This window comes from Chaetomium tenue (assembly GCF_020726465.1).
Source record: "Chaetomium tenue strain MPI-SDFR-AT-0079 chromosome Unknown F5144scaffold_2, whole genome shotgun sequence".
Classification (NCBI taxonomy): Eukaryota; Fungi; Ascomycota; class Sordariomycetes; order Sordariales; family Chaetomiaceae; genus Chaetomium; species Chaetomium tenue.
The window spans coordinates 4,519,885-4,539,359 of NW_027117330.1; the positions used below are offsets into that span (position 1 = coordinate 4,519,885).

A 19,475-nucleotide genomic window follows, 5' to 3' on the forward strand; every position below is an offset into this window, starting at 1 on the left:
TGACAGCAAGACATGCAGGCGCCGGCACGTCCGATGGCAGGACACCAGACGAGGCACTAGCTTCTCCGAAAGTGGCTCCCAGGTCCTGCAGCCCCCAACAGTGGAACTTTTATGCGGAACAAAACAGCTCCCGGCGTACCTGGCCGGGCCGGTTCGGGCTAGAAATAGTAAGAGTCGGAGAGAGAGAAAAATAGAGAGAGACGAACCAGGGCCCGGCCGATCGGCCCGTGGGATGAGGCGACCAAACCGTCTCATCGTCACAACTTGAGAGCGAGCTACTTACTCATGCAGAAATAAATTTGAAACGGATTCACACCAGCATAGCTGCAGTCGGGGTTCAAAAACCAATTGGCTTGCCGTTGTATTCTGCAGCGCCATTAGTCCAACATTTTCCTCATTTCTTATCTTCCGACGCTTCCCAATGCCACTGGCAACCCAGCAACCACACCACGTTGTTTGGCGATTGAGGCGTATAAGTGACGAAAAGGGAAATCAGGTTACCTGGAACAGTAAAGTGCGGCAAGGCTTGGCGGCGCCGATCGAGCGGAGGGTTGCATCCATCCCATCCCGCGCCGCAGGGGTCCGTGTGTATGTATTTTAGCGAACATATCAAAACGGCTGTGCCGTGATGGTGCCGCCAGGTTCCCATCAATGTGAGACTGTGGGACAGCAACAGGTATTTCCACACTTGCGGCGCGGCTCCTCCCACGGGTATGGGATGTATCGGTGCCTAGCGGGATACCGGGATCTTGAGTGGGTGGTTGATGGTATCATCATTCGGCTGGGCTGGTCTGCATCGCGGATGGATCGATAGAGTTGAGTTGTTTTGTGAGAGATGGCTGTCGAAGGAATAAGGAAGGGGAGGGGGAGATAGGACGGCGAAAGAGGCGGCACAGAAGCACCAACAGCCTTTCTCTTCCCAGGTCAGCCGTTTGGCGTTACCGTATCCGCCGGCCGAGTATTTTCCGGATTGTTGTTGAACTGATTGCCAATCATTTGTCGTAAAGAACTGGCAAGTCAAATCTGAGGGCGATATTCATACGAAGTACAGATCTGTCTGGGAGTAATCAGCGTACACCAAGACACAGCCGTCCCCCCATACCGAGCGTCCAACGTCCCGGTAAGCGACCGCGCCGCTGGCCCGCCGCCGTCGTCTGAACCGGCCCCACGATCCCCGTGGCTATTTTTGACACCGTCCCGATCTTGCGTGCCCGCTCGGAAAGGATGAGACAAACGCATCAGCGCTGTATGGGTGCACTAGCGCCGTCAGCAGGCAGCGGTATTACAACACATTTGCAACCCTTGGGGTCGTCGCATCCAGCATGCGCTCGGGACGGGGACCCGGGAACGAGGCGCCGCTCGGATGTAATGTGGAATAAAGTTTGCCGATGATATCTCGCTGGCCCGACCGGCCTCGTACCAAGCGTTTACCGACCGGCACGGCCGCCAGCTTGGAGTGCCATTTCGATTGGTGTGCAGTTCGGTAGCTTGCCGGCCGGGATCGATCATCGAGGGAGGAGGGGTTGAACAGGGCTTGAACAGTGCTCGAAGAGCGAGTGCGGCGACAATGGAAGGCCGGTGTGCGCTGAATCGGCGTGGTGGGGGCTCAAATGGCAAACGCCATTCTTCATTGCCAACCATTGGAGCGAAGATAAGCGGAGATGGGCGAAGATGGTGTTCCAAGTCGAACAAGACTTTTTGGTTGAAACTCAAGATCGGCTGATGGGAAGGAAGAAGGCGTATAAAACAGAGGTGCTTCGAGGTGTTTTGTTTTATCTTGGCGATCTCGTTTCTCGCCGATGCTGTCGGGTACTTTGTGCGAAGTAGAGTAGGGTGGTTGGTGTTGGGGGCCTCCGTCTGGTGCCGATCGGGTTGAACTCGCTTTGCATTGAATTAAAATAAACACTGGAGAGCTCATTGCGTTTCGTGCATGGAATGAGACGAGCTGCCAGCTATTGCTCTCTGGTGTATCTCAAGTTTTCGGGACGGCGGCAAGTGCACGGGTTGTCACATCGGATATCCCAGGTTCCGGACAGACAGTTCAAAATACGGCGGGTTCTTGTAACCACTCGTGCAGCTGCAACCATAACCACAACCACTGCCGAGGACTGAGAATGGACTGGCGGGGCTTAATGAGAGACTTACCCGGTTCTCGACTGCACCAAAAATCAGAAAATGGCCGAAATGGATCGACCGAAATAGGAAAACCTGATGCCAAGCGCCAAGTACACTGCCCCCCAGCCCAAGCTCTTTCTGCTTCTGAAACGTGAAGCCCTGCAGCAACGGAACCCTTGCAAGCTGAGTCAGAATGGCAGGGTACGTACCGTCCGGTACAGCGACTATTCGTACATACAGGTACTTCGGTACTTGACATGAGTAATTTACATACGAGGGTCTCCATTTGGTTGGCATTGTCAACAACGTACAAACGGCTTGATGACGTTATTGAGAATGTAACTTTACACTAGAATAAATGTCCATTTGGCACCACGGTTTGTAGCGTTAAAATCAATAGGCACACCCAGTACCCGCCCTCGAAGTCCTCAACGCAGGAGTTGGCAGTACATATGTACATTTTCGAGGCTTGGTGTGCTGCACGTTGGATGCATGTGCATGCTGCATGTTCCCGTACGCAGATCGTTTCTCCAGTTCTGCTCTGTTTAGGTCCCGTGTGCCAAGAGCCGTTGTACGATCTGCCTGCACCCCAAATGCTGACCCTTGCTCGCTAGCTGGAACATCATGTTTGAGATGATACAAGCTGGTACCATCGATAAAAAAAAAGACAAACCCCCCGGAATCAGCGGGTCAACAGGGTTGATCAGAGCCGGGACCGAATCGTCATACTTCGGAGCTGATCGGGCAGGACGCAGGACTTCCGATGCGACGATTGCGATGACATCGCCGTGAGAGAAGGCGACAATCCTGGGGCGTTGCATTCACCATCGATCTGACACCCCTTGATTGACACACCCCTGTCTGTTCGCAGCAACCCACAACCGCCTCCGCCAAACACGGCGTTTTCCCAGAGTGGTTTCAGGCCGCAGATCCTTGCGGCTGCTACGCCTCAGAAAAAAAACTGCAAAGGCACTGGATGGGTGGCGTGCTAGGACTTGATCAAGAGTTACTTACCACTGTACGAATACCTGCGGAGACCATCCCAGACTGTGAATTCGGTTGGACCCTGGGATGGCTCTCTGATCGGGATTGCTCTCCGTTCTCTAATGTAGCTGCAGAGCTGTGTCCCCGTACACCCCAGGGCTGCAGAGTTGCAGAGCTGCAGAGCTGCTCTCAACCACGTCACCTTCCCCCTCCCCACTCCAACCCAACACCACGCCATTTGCCCTCGTGAGTAAAAAGAGCTTGTATGACTATACTCTGAGATTGTTGTACAAGTTCCCCTTTGTCTTTGCCCATCCCAAGTCTTCGTCAGCGAGGCCCGTGGCCAACGGCCCTGTTGTGCGTGCTCATCTGGGTCGAACAGGACGATCCGATTCCTCGCCGCTAGCTCAAGCAATCCTTCTAATCCACTCTCGACCCCGGTCGCACCCGGAAATCGACCGATCCTCCCTCCCCCTCCCGCCGCCTTGACCTGGCACCCCCTCCCCTAGAGCCACACCGGCTTCAACGGACGACGGTTGTCCAGGGTGTGTCCCTGTGGACTCGACTGCCTCGACTGCCTGAGCTCAGACACGCACTGTTTCCAGACTGTGCCTCGATTCATGCTCTGGGGCGAGCGCGGCATTCTTAAGACCATCCCGTCTTTTTGGGGCTCATCCTTTTAATTTGTTTCTTTGTTTCTCAGCTTCTGGCTGACTACACTCCGACAATGTTGGGTTGTCTTTCTGAATACATCCCGAACTAACCCTACTAAGAATGACCTAAAGATCAACAACACCATCGTCCGCCTTACCTTTTTTTTCTTGCCCTCCATCCCCCCCCACCCATCGTTAGTGCCAGCCAATATTGGAGGTTATTTGGTCTAGTTGCTGCCGGTTCTGACATAATTCACATGGTTCTGGCCATAACGGCCATATCACCGACGTTGTTCTTGGGCCAGGGCCCAGGTTGTTCCGGACGTAGTCTGGACTGTTCCGATTGTTTCGGGGCCGATCTCGATTTCCGACATATTCTGGATTGTTCAGATTGTTCCGCTTGTTCCAGGGCCGATCTCGATTCCCGATATATTCTGGATTGTTCAGATTGTTCCGCTTGCTCCAGGGCCGATCTCGATTCCCGATATATTCTGGATTGTTCAGATTGTTCCGCTTGCTCCAGGGCCGATCTCGATTCCCGATATATTCTGGATTGTTCAGATTGTTCCGCTTGCTCCAGGACCGATCTCGATTCCCGATTCGCCTTCTCTCCAGCCCCCCCATTTTGTGGCTCTGATCTTTGACACGCGGCCATTAGCATTCGGAGAACCGGTGACGGAATAACCGGTGACGGAATAACCGCCTCGACCTTCTATCTCATCTCGATCAAGGCTGTTGTTGGCCAGCAAGTGGAGTCACCATGTCTGGCCCCACGGGATTCAGTCATTTGTTGAATGGGCCAGAGGAGGAAAAGGCTGATTCACAGCGCAATGCTGTCATCCCACCTTTTTCGGCCAGCAGGCGGGCTTCAATCAGCAGCAGCAGCACGCACGGGCATAAATACTCCAGCTCCCGAGGCTCCGAATCGTCTTTCACTTCTTCCACTCCCCAACTTCAAACTCCTTCGCACTCACGAAACGCTTCTCAGTCAACCACGGCTTCACAGTCGAGAAATCCTCCAACACCACCCTCAGCACACTCTTTAACGGGCAGCTTTCCAGCCCACCTTTATTACGATAACTGCAACAAGATGGCTGATATGGCCGACAACCAGGCCAGTAGTAGGCCGACCAGTCCAGATGGCGAGAACCACCCTCAGAACCACCCTCAGAACCACCCTCAGAACCACCCTCAGAACCACCCTCAGAGCCCTGCCCCCCGCCGATTTACCATCAATCAAGGTCCAATCGATCTCACAGAGTCACCCAGCAATGCTGCGATGCCACTGATCAGTCGCACTGCTGAGGTTGCGGCTACGACTGGTGCCTTTCAACCTGCTGGGTTCGTTTTTTCATCGCCCAAGTAAGTTATTTTTCACATGTCTCAATCACAAATCCCCAGTCACAAAGCACCCATCATCACCATCGGCATTATGGACGGTCTGTCTGCGTTCACTCCGTGGTATTTCCTGTATTTCTGTTCCCCTTTGGCTGTGGTTGAGGGAGTCTGAAGTCAGGAATCACCCCTGAATGCTACAGTCGTCCTTTTGCAAATGGTCATATTCACGGTCCGAAGACGATGCTTTTCTCAAAAGACTCGAAAGTTCAGATCGCCAGAGTTCAGATCGCCTTCATTCTTTGGTGTCGCGAATTTCACATGATCGCTGGCCAAGGGCTCGGCAAGTTCCGAGTGTGGGACTCCACCCAGGCCCCACCCCCACCCTTCCTAACTCTTTTTGGGCATGGGGTACAACCCACCGAATGTGGGGTATGACTCCGGATGGCCAAGGGTCAAACAAAGGGAGATCACTTGGTGTCTACTGCACCTGCCACACAAGTCAATTCAATTCACACGCACAAAACAAAAAAAAAGAAAAAAAGAAAAAAAAGGGGGGGGGGTGTCAATGAATTGCACATGCACACTTGCCCCCTTCTCCCCGATGTCAGATGGCATCACACACACCTCATCCCGATTTCTTCCCCCCTGGGTCCCGAACTGGGGCCACTTATTTCTTCTTTCTGTTACACAGGGTCCTTCTTACTAGTCCCTCAGCCTTGACCCACCACACCGCAGCATCCGATATACACCACTTGTTTCATGATCAGCTCATCCGAACTTGACTAATAATACCACTAGTTCCCACTCATCGGAGACCGCCTCTGCACCAAATGAGTCTCCATTCTCCTTCACCGGCACTACCACCAACGCCGGCCCGCCGCCCAGTACTCATAATGGGTCTCCATTCTCCTTCACCGGCGCTGCCACCAACGCTGGCCCGCTGCCCAGTACTCATGAGTCGGGCCATCCCGCTGCACCCATTGTTATCGCTAGCGGCAGCGAGAACTCAAATACAAATACCATCCACCCATCCAATGTGTCTGGCCCGACTTCAGGGCCCTCACACCCCCCCATCTTCCATGCCACACCCGGCTACCACCCTAATGGTGCCCATCCGTTCCGGCTGGATCCTCGCCTCATCAGCTCAGCCGTCCCCCGCCTATTTCCGTCCACGGATGCCTTGATGGATGAGCTGGACTACACAAAACCCCGGGTGTGCAAGTTCATGAACGATTGCAACATCACGAGAGGTGTGGACCCCCGGCTGCCTCCCTGGCGCAAGGCAATCTCCCACATCTTCGGCCGCAACAAGGGCTGCACACGGAGTATTCCCGACGGGGTCTGGTTATGGACTTGCAGAAAGCACTACCAGCGCGCCCGGTATCGCAACTCGCGCGAGTACAGCATGATGATCACCCGCATCATCGAGATGCAGATCCTGCGCATAGAGGCCTGGAGCAACAGGAACTTCGATTCGGGCCAGCCTGAGAACGGCATCGTCGCGGACTGGTCGCTGGTGGTCCGTCGCCGCCGGAAGAAGGAGATGGAGGAGGATAATCGCAAGCGCAAGGCAAACGACGGGGAGGGCGCTAACGAGCAGGTCGTTAGCCCCGTCACCCCGCCTGCTGCCGACCCCAATGCCGGCCCCAATGCCGGCCCCAATGGCGCCTTGCCTACTCCTCTCCCCAGTGGCGTGGTGCCAGATTGGCTTCTGGCCCTTGTGGGCACAGGAAAGACGCCTGGCGAGCTGCAGCGCATTCTCGCCCGCATCGCCTCTGACTTGGAGCTCAACACCTTGGGCTACTTCCCGGACATCGAGCTGCTGCCCAACATCACGGGCGACCGGGCGAGGCGGAAGACCAACCGGGCCAAGCCGGGGAACGGGGCCGCCGCCAAGAAGAAGCCCGCCGCTGCTACCAGGAACAAGCGGCGGCGCCTGAGCGACGAGAGCCGCCGGCCTGAGCCGGCCAGCCAAGGGGGCCACTACGCGTTCCCCCCCAGCCTGTACGGGGCCCCCACCCCGTCGGGTCCCGCCAACCCCCTTGGCCCTCCCGGCGGGTCTTACCCCGTCTCCTCGTGGCACCACTACCCTGGTGGCCACGGCTCCCATCATCGGTCCTCGTCGATGGGAGCCAACCAGTTCCCGGGTGGCGCACCAGCCGCCCCTACCTACCCCCCGCTGCCGTCCATGTCCCGCTTCGGCCGTTACCACCAGGGCAATGAGTACCTGGTGAGTCAAACCGCCGAGCCGCAAAACGGGTACTGGACGCCCGACTTCCATGAGCGCCAGCAGCGCATGCTGGAGCGGGAGCGCCAGCGGCAGCAGCAACAACAGCAGCAGCCGCAGCAGCAGCCGGCGTACGGCCAACCGGGTGGACGGGAGCAGTTCCCGGTCTATAGCAGCCCCCAGCCCGGCATGCCCCAGAACAGCGGAGTTAGGCACTCCCGCACTGCGAGCACCCCCGTGCTGAGCACCCCCGCGCGGGCCACGCTGGGGATGGGGATGGGGATGGGGATGGGCGGCCCCGAGCGCCTGCAGGACACCATGCGCGCCCTGCCCAGCCGCGCCGCAGAGATGTACCCCACGACCAGCCACTCCGATGGCGTGTACGCCGCGCCCAGCCGCACCAACGAGATGTACGGCGCCCCGGTCCAGTACCAGAACCAGAGCCCCTTCGGCCCCGGCCCCGGCGCCAATAACATCCGGCGCTTGGCCACCGGCCCCACTGCGCACATCCCCATCCGCAACGGCAGGACGCCGCCTCCCACGTCCGGCCTTCCTCCCCTCAACTCTCTCGTCGCCGGCCAACCCTCACATCCCACCGAGGGCGAAGACCCCTCACATTCCCCCGAGGACTACGAGCCCTCATATCCCCCCGACGGCTACGACCCACAAGGCTACGGTCCCTACTATGGTTATCCTCGCTAGGCTCTCTCTCTCCAAGGGAGACAAAAAAGAAACCCCCCCCCCCAAAAGTAAAAAAGAACACAAAAAAATCACCAAAACACAGCGTTCACTTCTTTGTTGGCCCGGTTTGATCTACCAGCCATCTCTTTTCACCAATCTCCCCCTTTTTTTTCCATTCTCCAAGCAACACCCAAAGGTTAATAGCCGCCCTTCCTCAAGGCGGGATCACAATGATCCATGGGTCACGGATTACGACGAGGAAACGGCAGCAGGGGTGGTGCACTGCAGCACAATTCTGGTGTTCTGGCGTTCTTCTCTTCCAACAGCACCATACTTATTTTATAATCGACCGACGACCACCAACACCAACCAACCGGACAAAACCGGCCTTCGGGACACTGGTTCTCTCGGATTTTGGTTTGGGCTCGTCTGGTCTCGCTCTCACTTCGGGACGGCGTTTGACAAACAGGACAGGATGGGAAAAAAGGAATGGGCGGGAATGAGATAATTAGGTAGGACGGGATCGGCTTCGGGCAAGGCGATGCATGGGTCGGATCTAGATTGGGGGATAATTTCTCTCATTACTTCTCGGCTGGGCGGTTTGGGTGGCATGCATCATTTCCCTTCTTCTTAATCTCTTTCTTTTTCTCTCTCTTGTCCCTCTTCATTGGCGTGTGGGCGCATCACGGTCTAGATAAAGACTGGTCATGGGCGTGGCGCATGGGTCATGACATGGTATGGCATAGAACTGGCATGATACGGCGCATGGCATCAAACAAACAGCAACAGACCAACAAGGTCACCGGCGGCATTGGTACTTTGGCATTTTGCCTGGCTTCAGTCTGTGGAGGGGCCGGTCAAGGTTTTCGTTGTTTTTTTCTTCTCTCTCTTCTGCTTCTTTGTACAGATTGTCTTGTAAATTATCCCCTTCTTCTTATTGCCTCCGAATAGCGGAGCTCCCTTGCCCGGACAGTCAGGTCTTCTGGCACCGCGGCATGGGAGGGCAATATGCGTTGTTTTACGTTCTGCTGAGTTTCTGGTTTTATACCTTGACTCTAGTGTTGCTGCTTGTCTGCTTGTTGTCTTTAATGTAATGTGTTTTGCCTTCGTTTTGTTCGCAGGTCAAAAAAAAAAAAGGATGGTCACGGGAACAGAATGGAATGAGATGGATTCTACGGTGGTGGGCTTGAGACTGGCAGGATGTATGAGGAATCTTCAATAGTATTAAGTTTGACTAGCAATCTAATCGAGTAAAACCTCGTTTTCCACTCCAAAATGCCTATTGATGTGGGTGTTCACTGGTGTTTGGTAAGGGGACTCCGTTGAGCAGCAAGCATTGAGTTTGACCAGCAATCCAACCGAGTAACCCGGGTTTTCCACTCCAAAATGCCTACCGGTGTGGGTGGTCACTGGTGTTTGGTATGGGAATTCCGTTGAGCAGCAAGCATTGAGTTTGGCTAGCAATCCAATCAAGTAACATTGGATTTCCACCCCAAGAATGCCTAGCGACGTGGGTGGTCGCTGGTGTTTGATATGGGGACTCCGTTGAGCAGCAAGCACTGAGACCTTACTACGGCTAGAAGGAGAGAGAGGGGAGGGAAGCATGCGTCTAGAGTGAGGGGAGGGAGGCGGCGCGTGACCAGAACGGGGAGAGAGAAGCATGCGGTCAGAATGGGGCGAGAGAAGCATGCGCCCAGAAGCAAGGGGGGGGGTGCGCGTGCAGCCAGGCCCCACATGAACAAAGAGAAAAGGAGGCGACCGAACATACGCTGCCTACGTAGACGTATGAGTGGCTTCATGTTCCGAATTCCCTCTCCACCCATGACACATACCTCTCCAAGAGCGCCGCGAGACGCCCACACTAGCACGCCTCGCGATCATGATATGACGCAAGGTGGCCATTTGCTGAGTTGCCCGGACAACCGGGCTCATCGGAGAGGCGCGTGTGCCTCGCTCCCATGACCTTCTGACGTCGATCCTTGTAGCTGCCCGTCTGGGGCCGGAGACGGGGAGAGCAAGAGCGAGCCTGGGGAGATTGTCTACACCTCTGGTCCGTTTACCTGGGCAAAGTGGGCAGAGTGGGCAGATATGACCCGCTAATGGGTCGTGAATGAGGCCTTAGCGGATCATCTCGTGCTTTACACTTGATCCATTCACCCCCTCTAGCACGAGCGCCCGCGTGTTGGAGGCGGACTGTCCTCCGAACGGGGTAGTAATGCGATGGTGCCTACGAATGCGCAGTTTCGAGCGAGTCAAGTGCCTCGATATTGCGTCTGGAAAGCCGGTACATTGCAACCAGAACCCTTCCAAGGAATTTAAGACACCCTCTATCGAAAGAAGTAAAGCAAGCCGAAGAATAGGTAGAGGATCAAGGCCAGGAACCTGTTACTGCGTAGGAAGGCGGGCTTTTGCTACGATTGTAGTATGGAAGGAGATGCCTGCTGCGCTCAACTATTTCAATTAACTGGAATCGCCTACTTTTCTATGCCCTATAGTAATACTGGCTTGAGAATGGGTTCATGTTTACTCTGCTAATACCTATTCACATCTTGTCATTTCTTGTCGGCTCGCGTTGAAGCGGGCTGCCCCGGGTTTCCTCGCGAATTTGCGTGTCGGAGTGAACGCAGAGCTCCGCAACCGACAGAGTTGCCGCGGGGCTAGGTCGTCAGCATGACGTTCAAGTTTGCCTCAGACCATATTCAAGGGCTGCGTCCATCGGTGATGAGCACGCTGGATACCTAGGTATCGACGACGACGACAGCTCCCACACATTTAGAATGGCCCTTATCCCAACTCGTGATCCCGCTCGGGCCCGCACAGTGTTGGTTGAAATGGAGCCACTCTAAGGGCCATACGCTCATATTCAATGGCGGCTGGCAGTCATCGATCGGATGAGGGTGCTCGGATGGCGATGTGGTCCTGGGCAGCGGGCGAATTGTGTCAAGGCCCATCCATGTAGGGTATGGACCTGGTACTCAAGGACTATCCTGACACAGCAGCCATTGTCAGTTCCCTGCTGAAATGATGGAGCATGTAGTTGGTCTGTACGAATCCGTATTTACCGATGTTACGGATTACCTCGTTATTTCAGAAAGAAAAAAAGAGAGAAAAAACAAGCTTCACACTTCCCGTCCCCCACAGCCCGGATTTAAACCCGATTGGACATGTTAGGAAGAAGTGAAGGGCAAAAACCTCCCAGGCCTATACTTGCTCAGTGACAACGAAGCAAAGAGAGGAAAGGTGGCCGATGTCCTGAAGGTACGTGGGGAGGGTGCCGCTGCGCCTTGTTGACAGCCTCATGGATTCGATGCCACGCCCGCCAACCGCAATGCGGGAAGTACAGGGTTAGTACATACATACACTTGATTTTGAAGCCCTGTTAAATGGCTGCATTTTGCTGTATTATAGTTGCAGTTGCTATGATGCAGGCGGCGGTCATGTTAGGTAGTGTTTGTCAAGATCGGCAGGAACCTTGGAAATATGAGCATATTTCTTGACCAGAGCTTTTAGGTAGGTAGGCAACCTTGTTGTGGCTCAGCCCTACAACCAGTGGGCCTTCGGTGCCTCCGAACTGGTCGGATCAGACTGTTGAGTCCGAACTTTGCATCGGAATCATCAAGACCGAGGCATGATGCCGGGTCCGAAAAGGAAGGCTGACCCGGAAAGGCGAAGTGATATTATCGAAACTCAACAAAATAAGGGCCACTGGTGGTGGTTGGAGGTTTCTACATTTCGTGTCACCCCAAAATGCCGGATTTTGGTATGCAGGCGAGGGCAAACGGAGCGCATGCTGCTTTCTTTCTTCTGCGTTCAACCGAAGGAACGTAATGGCATCCCTGCGCCAGATTTTCGCAGAGGAGCAAGTCTTACATGAGCTGGTAAGCAACCGTGCGAGGCCCATCTAGGAAAACCCTGAATGCATGTGCAAACAGCCAACAACAAAGTTCTTAACAATCGGCAGAAAAATTGACCTGAGGTTGCCTTGAATTGGAAGGAAGGAATAAGAGAACCTTGCCGTGGAACTTTCCTTAAAAGATCGCCAAATTCCTGCTGCGGGTTCTTTGGTCGAGATCCCGGATGCGGGGCCGGCCCTTGCTGGGAACTTTTGACAGGAAATGCAAGCAATTTGATCAAGCCGGCAGCACTTTTGGGCAGTCCCGCCCCTCTGAGTGGCTTCCGGCCCGGGCCTCATGCGAACTTTTAAGCTTTTGGGCGCAGGATTGTTGGTCCAAAATCCCCGAAACCCCCTCGAATGCGAAATAACCAACCCCCAATGCTTGTCATCGCCTCGCCGATCCGGAACTTCCTCACCGCCCATAAACGGCAATTCAAAGGGCCTGGACAACCAAATTCCATCGACGAAATCGTCAGCTTACCGGTCGGCCCAAGGCAAGCCGAGAGCGAGCCAGGCTTGATTGGGGGTGTGGTGGAGCGCAAAGGTTCCATGCGCTAGCTTCGCTCGGCAAGGCGGGCCCCCCAAACGCACTCAAAGCACCCATCGCAGCCAATAGTGGGCGGCCATAACAAGTTCCAGCGGCCCAGCTTAATGGTTTCAGACAGGTTGTGGGCACCGATCATGGCGCGGAACTTTCACACGATATCTTTCCCAGTCGTTTCACCGTCTGTCTTGGGGTTGTGGAGGAAGCAGTCAGTCATTGACCCCATTTCCAAACTGGGGGTATCGATTACTGCACGTGGTCGTCGATGTTACCGTGGGAGAGGAGCAGCTTGCGAGAGCGAGGTTCCAGTTCTCGCCCCACACAGAGAATGGAAGAAGAGTTACCGTCAAGGCTTCTTTTCATTCTTCCTGTTCTCTTCCTCCGGCTATCTATCTCTCTAGCATTAGCCGTGCGTGTCTGACTTGTTCCGCATTCCGCTCTCTGCCCTTTCTACTGTTGCTGGCAACAACACATGGGACGCGAATCGACCCAACCAAGCACGGCCACTTGAAACCGCATCCCACTCCTATTCCCGTTGAATTGCCTCGACGACTTTGGCCTTTTCTAAACATCATCGTGGGAGGGGAATCGGCAGGATAGGAAAAAGCCCACCCGGCCATGGCCTTTCCCGTGCTCGCGGCCGGCGGCGTCGTCTTGGCCTTCGCCGTCTACAGATATGTCTCAGGACTGCAAAAGAATATCGCCAAAGCGCGGAAAACGGGCTTTGTCTATCTCGTTGTCCGTAAGTGGCATGAACCCTCCTCCTCTCCCGCGGGTACATGTACCATGCAATGCGAAAGCCTGTCTGACAAAACATGCCCAGCTATCTGCCCTATAAACCTAGCATGGCAGCTTACCTTCACCATATGGGTCCCCCTCATCAAACTGCTCCCAAAGTCGCTGTGGGAGCATTGGTTATTGTAAATCCCCCTTTTTCTTTTTCGCTTGCCTGCAGACCGTTGCTGACGAGCCCTCCCAGTGTCATGTTCCCCAACTGGGCCTACGATACCAACCAGACACACTTTGACCGGCTAGGGTCCGAAACCTTCCTGGTTGTATCGCCTGGCAACCTCCTGATGTACACCCAAAACGCCGAAATGATCCACCAGATAACGCAACGCCGCGAGGCCTTCCCCAAGGACATCGCCAAGTACGGCGTCCTCGACATGTTCGGCAAGAGTGTCCTCACCACCGAGGGCCCCCTGTGGCGCCTGCACCGCAAGGTAACCAGCGCCAGCTTCAACGAGAAGAACGCCGCGCACACCTTTGCCGAGGCCATCAACCAGACGAGGGGGATGCTCGACATGTGGCTCGGGTCGGACGGCGCGAAGACGGGCAAGTCCAAGACCATCAACTCGCTCGAGCAGGACACCATGACGTGGGCGCTCAACATCATCGGCTACGTGGGATTCGGCCTGCGCCTGCTCTGGCCCGGCCAGACGCTGCCCAAGGATATTGACCCCACACTGGCCAAATACGGCAGCTTGGATCCGCCCCCGGGACACACGTTGACTTTTGCCGACTCGGTGGCCCTTACCCTGGAGAGGATTGTTGCCATCATGATCTGGAACGAGCGGATCCTCGGTGCGTATTCCCCCCTCCCTCCGTCTAACCGGCCGCAGCGACCAACTCTAACACCGTCCAGGCATCCTCCCCTTCAAGTTCGCCAAGGAAGCCTACAAAGGCAAGCGCAACTACCTCAAGTACATGGACGAGTTCCTACACGACAAAGTCGAAGAAACACGGCGCGGTGGCGCCCCGCGCGAAGGCATGGACATCATGGGCCAGCTCGTACAATCGCAATACAGCCCCAAAGCCGCCAAGAGCAACAACAGCACCTCCACCGCCTTCTCCCTCTCGGACACAGACATAATCGGCAACGCCTTCATCATGATCGTCGCCGGCCACGAAACGACCGCCAACACCCTGCACTTCTCCCTCGTCGAGCTCGCCACGAACCCCTCCACACAACGCCGCCTCCAATCCGAAATCGACGCCCTCTTCGGCACCACCGACCCGTCCACCTGGGACTACGAGAAGAACATCAACGCCCTCCTCGCCTCCCACGCTGGCGCCACCATCAACGAGACCCTGCGCCTCATGCCCCCCGTCACCGGCATCCCCAAGGTCGTGCCCCCGGGCGCCGACCAGACCGTCACCGTCGACGGCCGCACCCACGTCCTGCCCCCCGGGCTCGCCATCTCCCTCCTGGCCGTCTGCGCACACCGCAACCCCCGCTGGTGGCCCACCCGTCCTAGTGAGCGGACGGCCGGGTGTGCCCATGATATGGATGATTTCTTGCCGGAGCGGTGGTACCGCAGCGCGGCGCCGGTGCAGGAGAAGGGCGCTGCTGCGTCTAGTGTGGTTGACGATGACAAGGGTGATTACGGCGGGTTCACGGGCAGCGATGTCTCCGCGTCGCTGTACCGGCCCGTGCGCGGCAGCTACCTGCCCTTTAGTGACGGGCCGCGGTCGTGTCTGGGGCGGCGGATTGCCATGGTGGAGATGGGGGCGGTGTTGGCGGTGATCTTTCAGAAGTACAGCATTGAGCTGGCGGTGGATGAGTGGGCGAGTGATGAGGAGGTGGAGGCCATGGGTGCGGAGCAGCGGAGGGCGGTGTATGGGCGGGCGCAGGAGAAGTGTAAGGATACGCTGAAGCAGGCGATTTCGGTCTTGACGTTGAAGTTGCATGGGGGGAGGCATGTGCCGGTGAGGTTTGTGGAGAGGGGGAAGGAGCGGTTTGTGAATGACCCGGAGTTATGATGATTTGCATGATGGATGGAGTTTTACTCTTTTATTGTTTTGGGGTTAACTACCTATGTTTAATTGGGGGTAGATGGGTTGGCTGTATGCTGGGGATGGCGAATTAGCTTGTATTTATGTTCACCTCTGATGATATTTTATTTTTTTTATCTTCTTATTTGCATCTTGTGATGGATGTGACTTGTGTTGTGATGGATGAGCACTTCAATGCACCGATTTGGACTTGTCTCTGTCCCTCACCATTGCCTCTCATTGGCCTATCCAACCCCAGCCCCCCATTTTTCTGATGTTTTGGGCAATCACCTGCCCAGCTCCGACCGGAAGCTCCCCCCTGCTCCAACGCACCTCATCAGCTACCGGGCCGGACAAAACATAAACAACGCACAGGTCACCTTCTCGAAGCCCCCTCCCCCTCCACCTCCCCCCCCCAGCAATTCAGCATCATAGCTCTCGCTTCGTGCTCCAAACAACATCCCAGCTTTTTTATCACGATATTCGACCCACTGCACAACCATCATCATCCTGTTTATAGTCGCCTCATTTGCGCGACCACATTGATATCACACACATCCTGATTTGAATTCTCCGTCATCTCACCATGAGCGGAAACGGTTGGTTGGGGCGACAGCGCAAGTCAGACCTCGTCGACCTGGCGCAAGTCCTCGGGCTAGAGTACGTTGCTGCCACCCTGTTTTACTTCCACCAGTCACTCTTTGGATGGATACTCGGAGGAACTCACCACAATGGTTTCTTGTGGTATTCTTTTTGTCGCGGTCTTCATTTGCACGCGTATTGGTCTGTTTGTGCCGTGATCATGTATCTCGGCGCAACTTGCAGCGCGCGTTGCATCATCACTCCAACCAAGCTGTCCCGCCTCCTGACTCCAAACGCGTCGCAACACACACGAGACTGTTATCATGGCACCATCTAACGAGCTCCCCTTGTGCATAGATCCGAGGGCTTACGAAAGCCCGAACTGGAGCTCGTCATCGACGAGTACCTTTCCGATCACGCCTCCAAGTTCCAACTGGATCCCCGGTTCCAGGACTACTTCAAGAGCCGTGCTCGTGCCGGCGGCTCGCCCATCAAGAAGGAATCCTTCACCGCCTCCGACATGAAGGTGTCGCGGAGGAGGGCACCCAAGCCAACTGAGGAGATCGTTGCTGCCGAGTGAGTCTGCCCCTTTCTCAGCCCGCTGTCGCGTCTTCCGGATGATACCCCCCCCTTCATCTGGGTAAACAAAACAAACTTCCCAATCCCACCCCTTACTAACCGGCCCATTCTCCCCACAGAGACGAAGAAGAAGAAGAGGAGGAGGAAGAAGAAGAGGAGGAGGAGGAAAAAGAAGAGGTCGACGACGAAGAGGAGACCAACACGCTCACCGCCCAAGCCGCGCAGGTCGCACAAGGCGCCTCCACCGCCGTGGTGCGCACCCCGTCCCGGGCCCTCGCGATGGCGGCGCGCTTGCAGCTCCCCGCGACGCCGGCGGACGTGGCGCAGGCGGTAGACCGCAGCACGGTGGCCGTGCGGGCGCGCGTGGCGTCGCTGTACCACGAGTCCGGCACGACCGAGGCCATCGAGACGACGCGCGAGTGGCTGTCGACGGTGCACTCGGTCGTGTCGGCCATCGCGCTGTTCGAGCTGTACCGCCTACGCCAGGAAGTGCTCCCGGACCGCTACGCCTTCACCTTCCCCGCCGTGCCCCTCCTCGGCACCCCGGACTACCCCGTCCACCTGCCCGACATGTTCGCCCTCGTCACCGCCGGCTTCTGGGTCCCCGCCCTGACCTGGGCCGTCACCAGCGTCGTGCTGCCCAGCCTCGGCGGCTACTTCTTCAACCTCAGCGGCGCCGCTGCCCACCAGCAGCCTTCTTCTGGCCGTGGGCGGCGCTCGTCGGCCGTCGGTGGCGCGCACCAGGTCGAGTATACCGTCGACCCGGTCATGTTCAGCATTGTCAAGGCCATTGTCACCTATGTGGTCTACGCGCAGGGCGTGACGTTCGGCGTCATCAACCCTGACGCGGTCGGCCGCATCAACTCGGCGCTGTACTCGGGCTGGAGGGGCGTGCTGGTCGGGACGGCTGTGTCGGGATTGACGGCTGTGTATGATGCTGTGTTGAGGAAGTAGGGCGCGAATTTGAGTGAGGTTGTTTGGGGGAAAGGGGAAGGGGGTGTTCCGTTCCGTGGGATGGGGGTTGGAGATGTGGGCGGTGGGTGGGCTGGGTTGGGCGTGAGCTGCGAGCGGCTCTGACCCGCGCTCAGGGGGTGGTTCTTGGAGGCGTTTGAGGCGTTGGGTTGTGCACGCTTCCCCGTGTTGGTTTTCTCTTATTTTTTTGGTTGTTGTTTTCCATCTCTCCTTTGCTTGACTTCCTCTGGCGTCATGGGATTCTGGATTCTCGGATGCCTGATACCATCCCTATCTTAACCTGGTCCGATTTCGCTTCCACTCTTTGATCCCTATCTACTATCTTGGGACCTATTTTGCCAGCCATGCTCTAATCATGGCATCCGGTATGATAGAGGACAGAGGGGTAGGATTGGGTGTATATGTTGTAAATCAGCTTCGCCTGCCTGATATCTTTTTACTCTCCTTGGTTTGCCTTATCCGGGGTGGAGGTAGTGTGCTTGCCGGGCAGGGGTGAAGGTCTCTATGACTTGCCCGCTTGGTTTGTGAGTTTAGTGGAACAAGACTTATATGAGACTCGGACGATGCTTGTTTTCGCTCATCGCTCAGCCATGTATGTGACTGGTTGATGTCGACGGAATACTTTGATACTTTGTTTGCTCCATCTACCAGCTTGCTGCAGTATGTTTGATTTATCTCCATCCGTCTGTGACTGAGAAACCGCGACCTTGTTTAAAGTTTCTGGGGTTTGTTTTGTGTACTTGGCGTTATCTGTTCGAGGCGCAAGTTGGACGGTTAGGCTCGGGCCATGGCGGGGTCCATTCTCCCCTCTTCAGAACAACTCCAAGCTCTCGCCAAACACTCTCTCACTTAACATTGCACTCATCTCACACACATACGACAGTCTTGTGTGTTTGCACAATCAAAATCTCACCTCTATTGAGACCACTTGCCCAGCCAACGTCAGCTTATCACCCAGCATGACTACCGCCACCCCCTCCGATGGCCTCACCCCCTCCCAACTCGAGGCCTTCCACCGCGACGGCTACCTCATCATCCCAGACGCCCTCCCCCCATCCACCGTCTCCGCCCTCCTCGCCGAAACACGCCGGCTCCTCGACACCCTCGACCTATCCACCCACCCACTCACACGCTTCCGCACAGGCGGCGAGGACGGCACCGACCACGTCGGCGACGACTACTTCCTAACCTCGGGCGACAAGATCCGCTTCTTCCTCGAAGACGACGCCTTCGACTCTGCCGGCAACCTCACCAAGCCCAAGCACCGCGCCGTCAACAAGATCGGCCACTACCTGCACGGCCTATCCCCCCCTTTCGCCGCCCTACTCAACCCCCCAACCACCACCACCACCACCACAAACGACCCCACCCCCACCACTTCCACCACCCCCCACCCCGCCTCCATCGCCCGCTCCCTCTCCTTCGCCTCCCCCCGCGTCCTCCAAAGCATGATCATCTGCAAGCAGCCCGAGATCGGGGGCGCCGTCCCCCCACACCAGGACTCAACCTTCTTATACACCGACCCGCCCAGCGCGGTGGGCTTCTGGTATGCGCTAGAGGACGCGACGCTGGAGAACGGCTGTCTGAGCTTCCTGCCGGGGTCGCACCGCTGGGCGCCGATCGATCGGCGGTTGGTGAGGGGGGAGGGGGGCAGGGGGACGGAGATGGTGGGGAATGGGGAGGGGAAGGGGAGGTTTCCTCGTTCTGGGTCTGAGGGGGGCGAGTATGGGGAGGGGTTGAAGGGGGAAGGGGTGGGGGAGTACGTGCCGGGGGAGGTGAAGGCTGGGTCGTTGGTGTTGATTCATGGGAATTTGTTGCATAAGAGTGAGAGGAATTTGAGTCAGAAGGGGAGGATCATTTATACGTTTCATATTATTGAGGGGGGGGAGGGGTTTCGGTATGATGAGCGGAATTGGTTGCAGCCGCCGGAGGAAGGCTTTACAAAGTTGTATGCATAGGGGGATTACGGAATGGCTGGGTATATTCGAAGGCCTTGAATACAGTGGGGATGACCACATCTTGATACCAAGTGTTGGCACGAAAGCACGAGTAGCAGCGACGACCGTTAAAAAAAAAGCTTAAATTATGAATGCAGGCAGTTTTACTGTACAAAAAAAAGACCCTTGACGG

The 19,475-nt window shown here is 56.1% G+C and overlaps 4 protein-coding genes across 4 annotated transcripts; all 4 read left to right on the top strand.

The window, feature by feature from the left end:
- Positions 1–4,512: 4,512 nt before the first annotated feature.
- On the top strand, positions 4,513–8,019 carry F5144DRAFT_482918 (uncharacterized protein; the record flags this gene model as incomplete). The annotated part of the gene is made up of 3 exons (XM_066785364.1): positions 4,513–5,114; positions 5,889–5,924; positions 5,976–8,019. 3 exons carry the CDS (start codon positions 4,513–4,515, stop codon positions 8,017–8,019), a joined length of 2,682 nt encoding a protein of 893 aa, XP_066647199.1.
- Positions 8,020–8,610: 591 nt separating this feature from the next.
- On the top strand, positions 8,611–9,055 carry F5144DRAFT_141308 (uncharacterized protein). Its single transcript, XM_066782393.1, has one exon. It carries the CDS (start codon positions 8,719–8,721, stop codon positions 8,947–8,949), a length of 231 nt encoding a protein of 76 aa, XP_066647200.1. The 5' UTR covers positions 8,611–8,718; the 3' UTR covers positions 8,950–9,055.
- A 4,000-nt stretch (positions 9,056–13,055) lies between these two features.
- On the top strand, positions 13,056–17,327 carry F5144DRAFT_590868 (cytochrome P450; the record flags this gene model as incomplete). The annotated part of the gene is made up of 6 exons (XM_066790198.1): positions 13,056–13,179; positions 13,282–13,357; positions 13,417–14,021; positions 14,083–15,151; positions 16,152–16,370; positions 16,493–17,327. The coding sequence occupies 6 exons, from the start codon at positions 13,056–13,058 to the stop codon at positions 17,325–17,327; spliced, it is 2,928 nt and encodes a 975-aa protein (XP_066647201.1).
- An 844-nt stretch (positions 17,328–18,171) lies between these two features.
- F5144DRAFT_627643 (uncharacterized protein) lies at positions 18,172–19,423 on the top strand. Its single transcript, XM_066792302.1, has one exon. The coding sequence runs from the start codon at positions 18,305–18,307 to the stop codon at positions 19,301–19,303; it is 999 nt and encodes a 332-aa protein (XP_066647202.1). The 5' UTR covers positions 18,172–18,304; the 3' UTR covers positions 19,304–19,423.
- Positions 19,424–19,475: the final 52 nt, after the last annotated feature.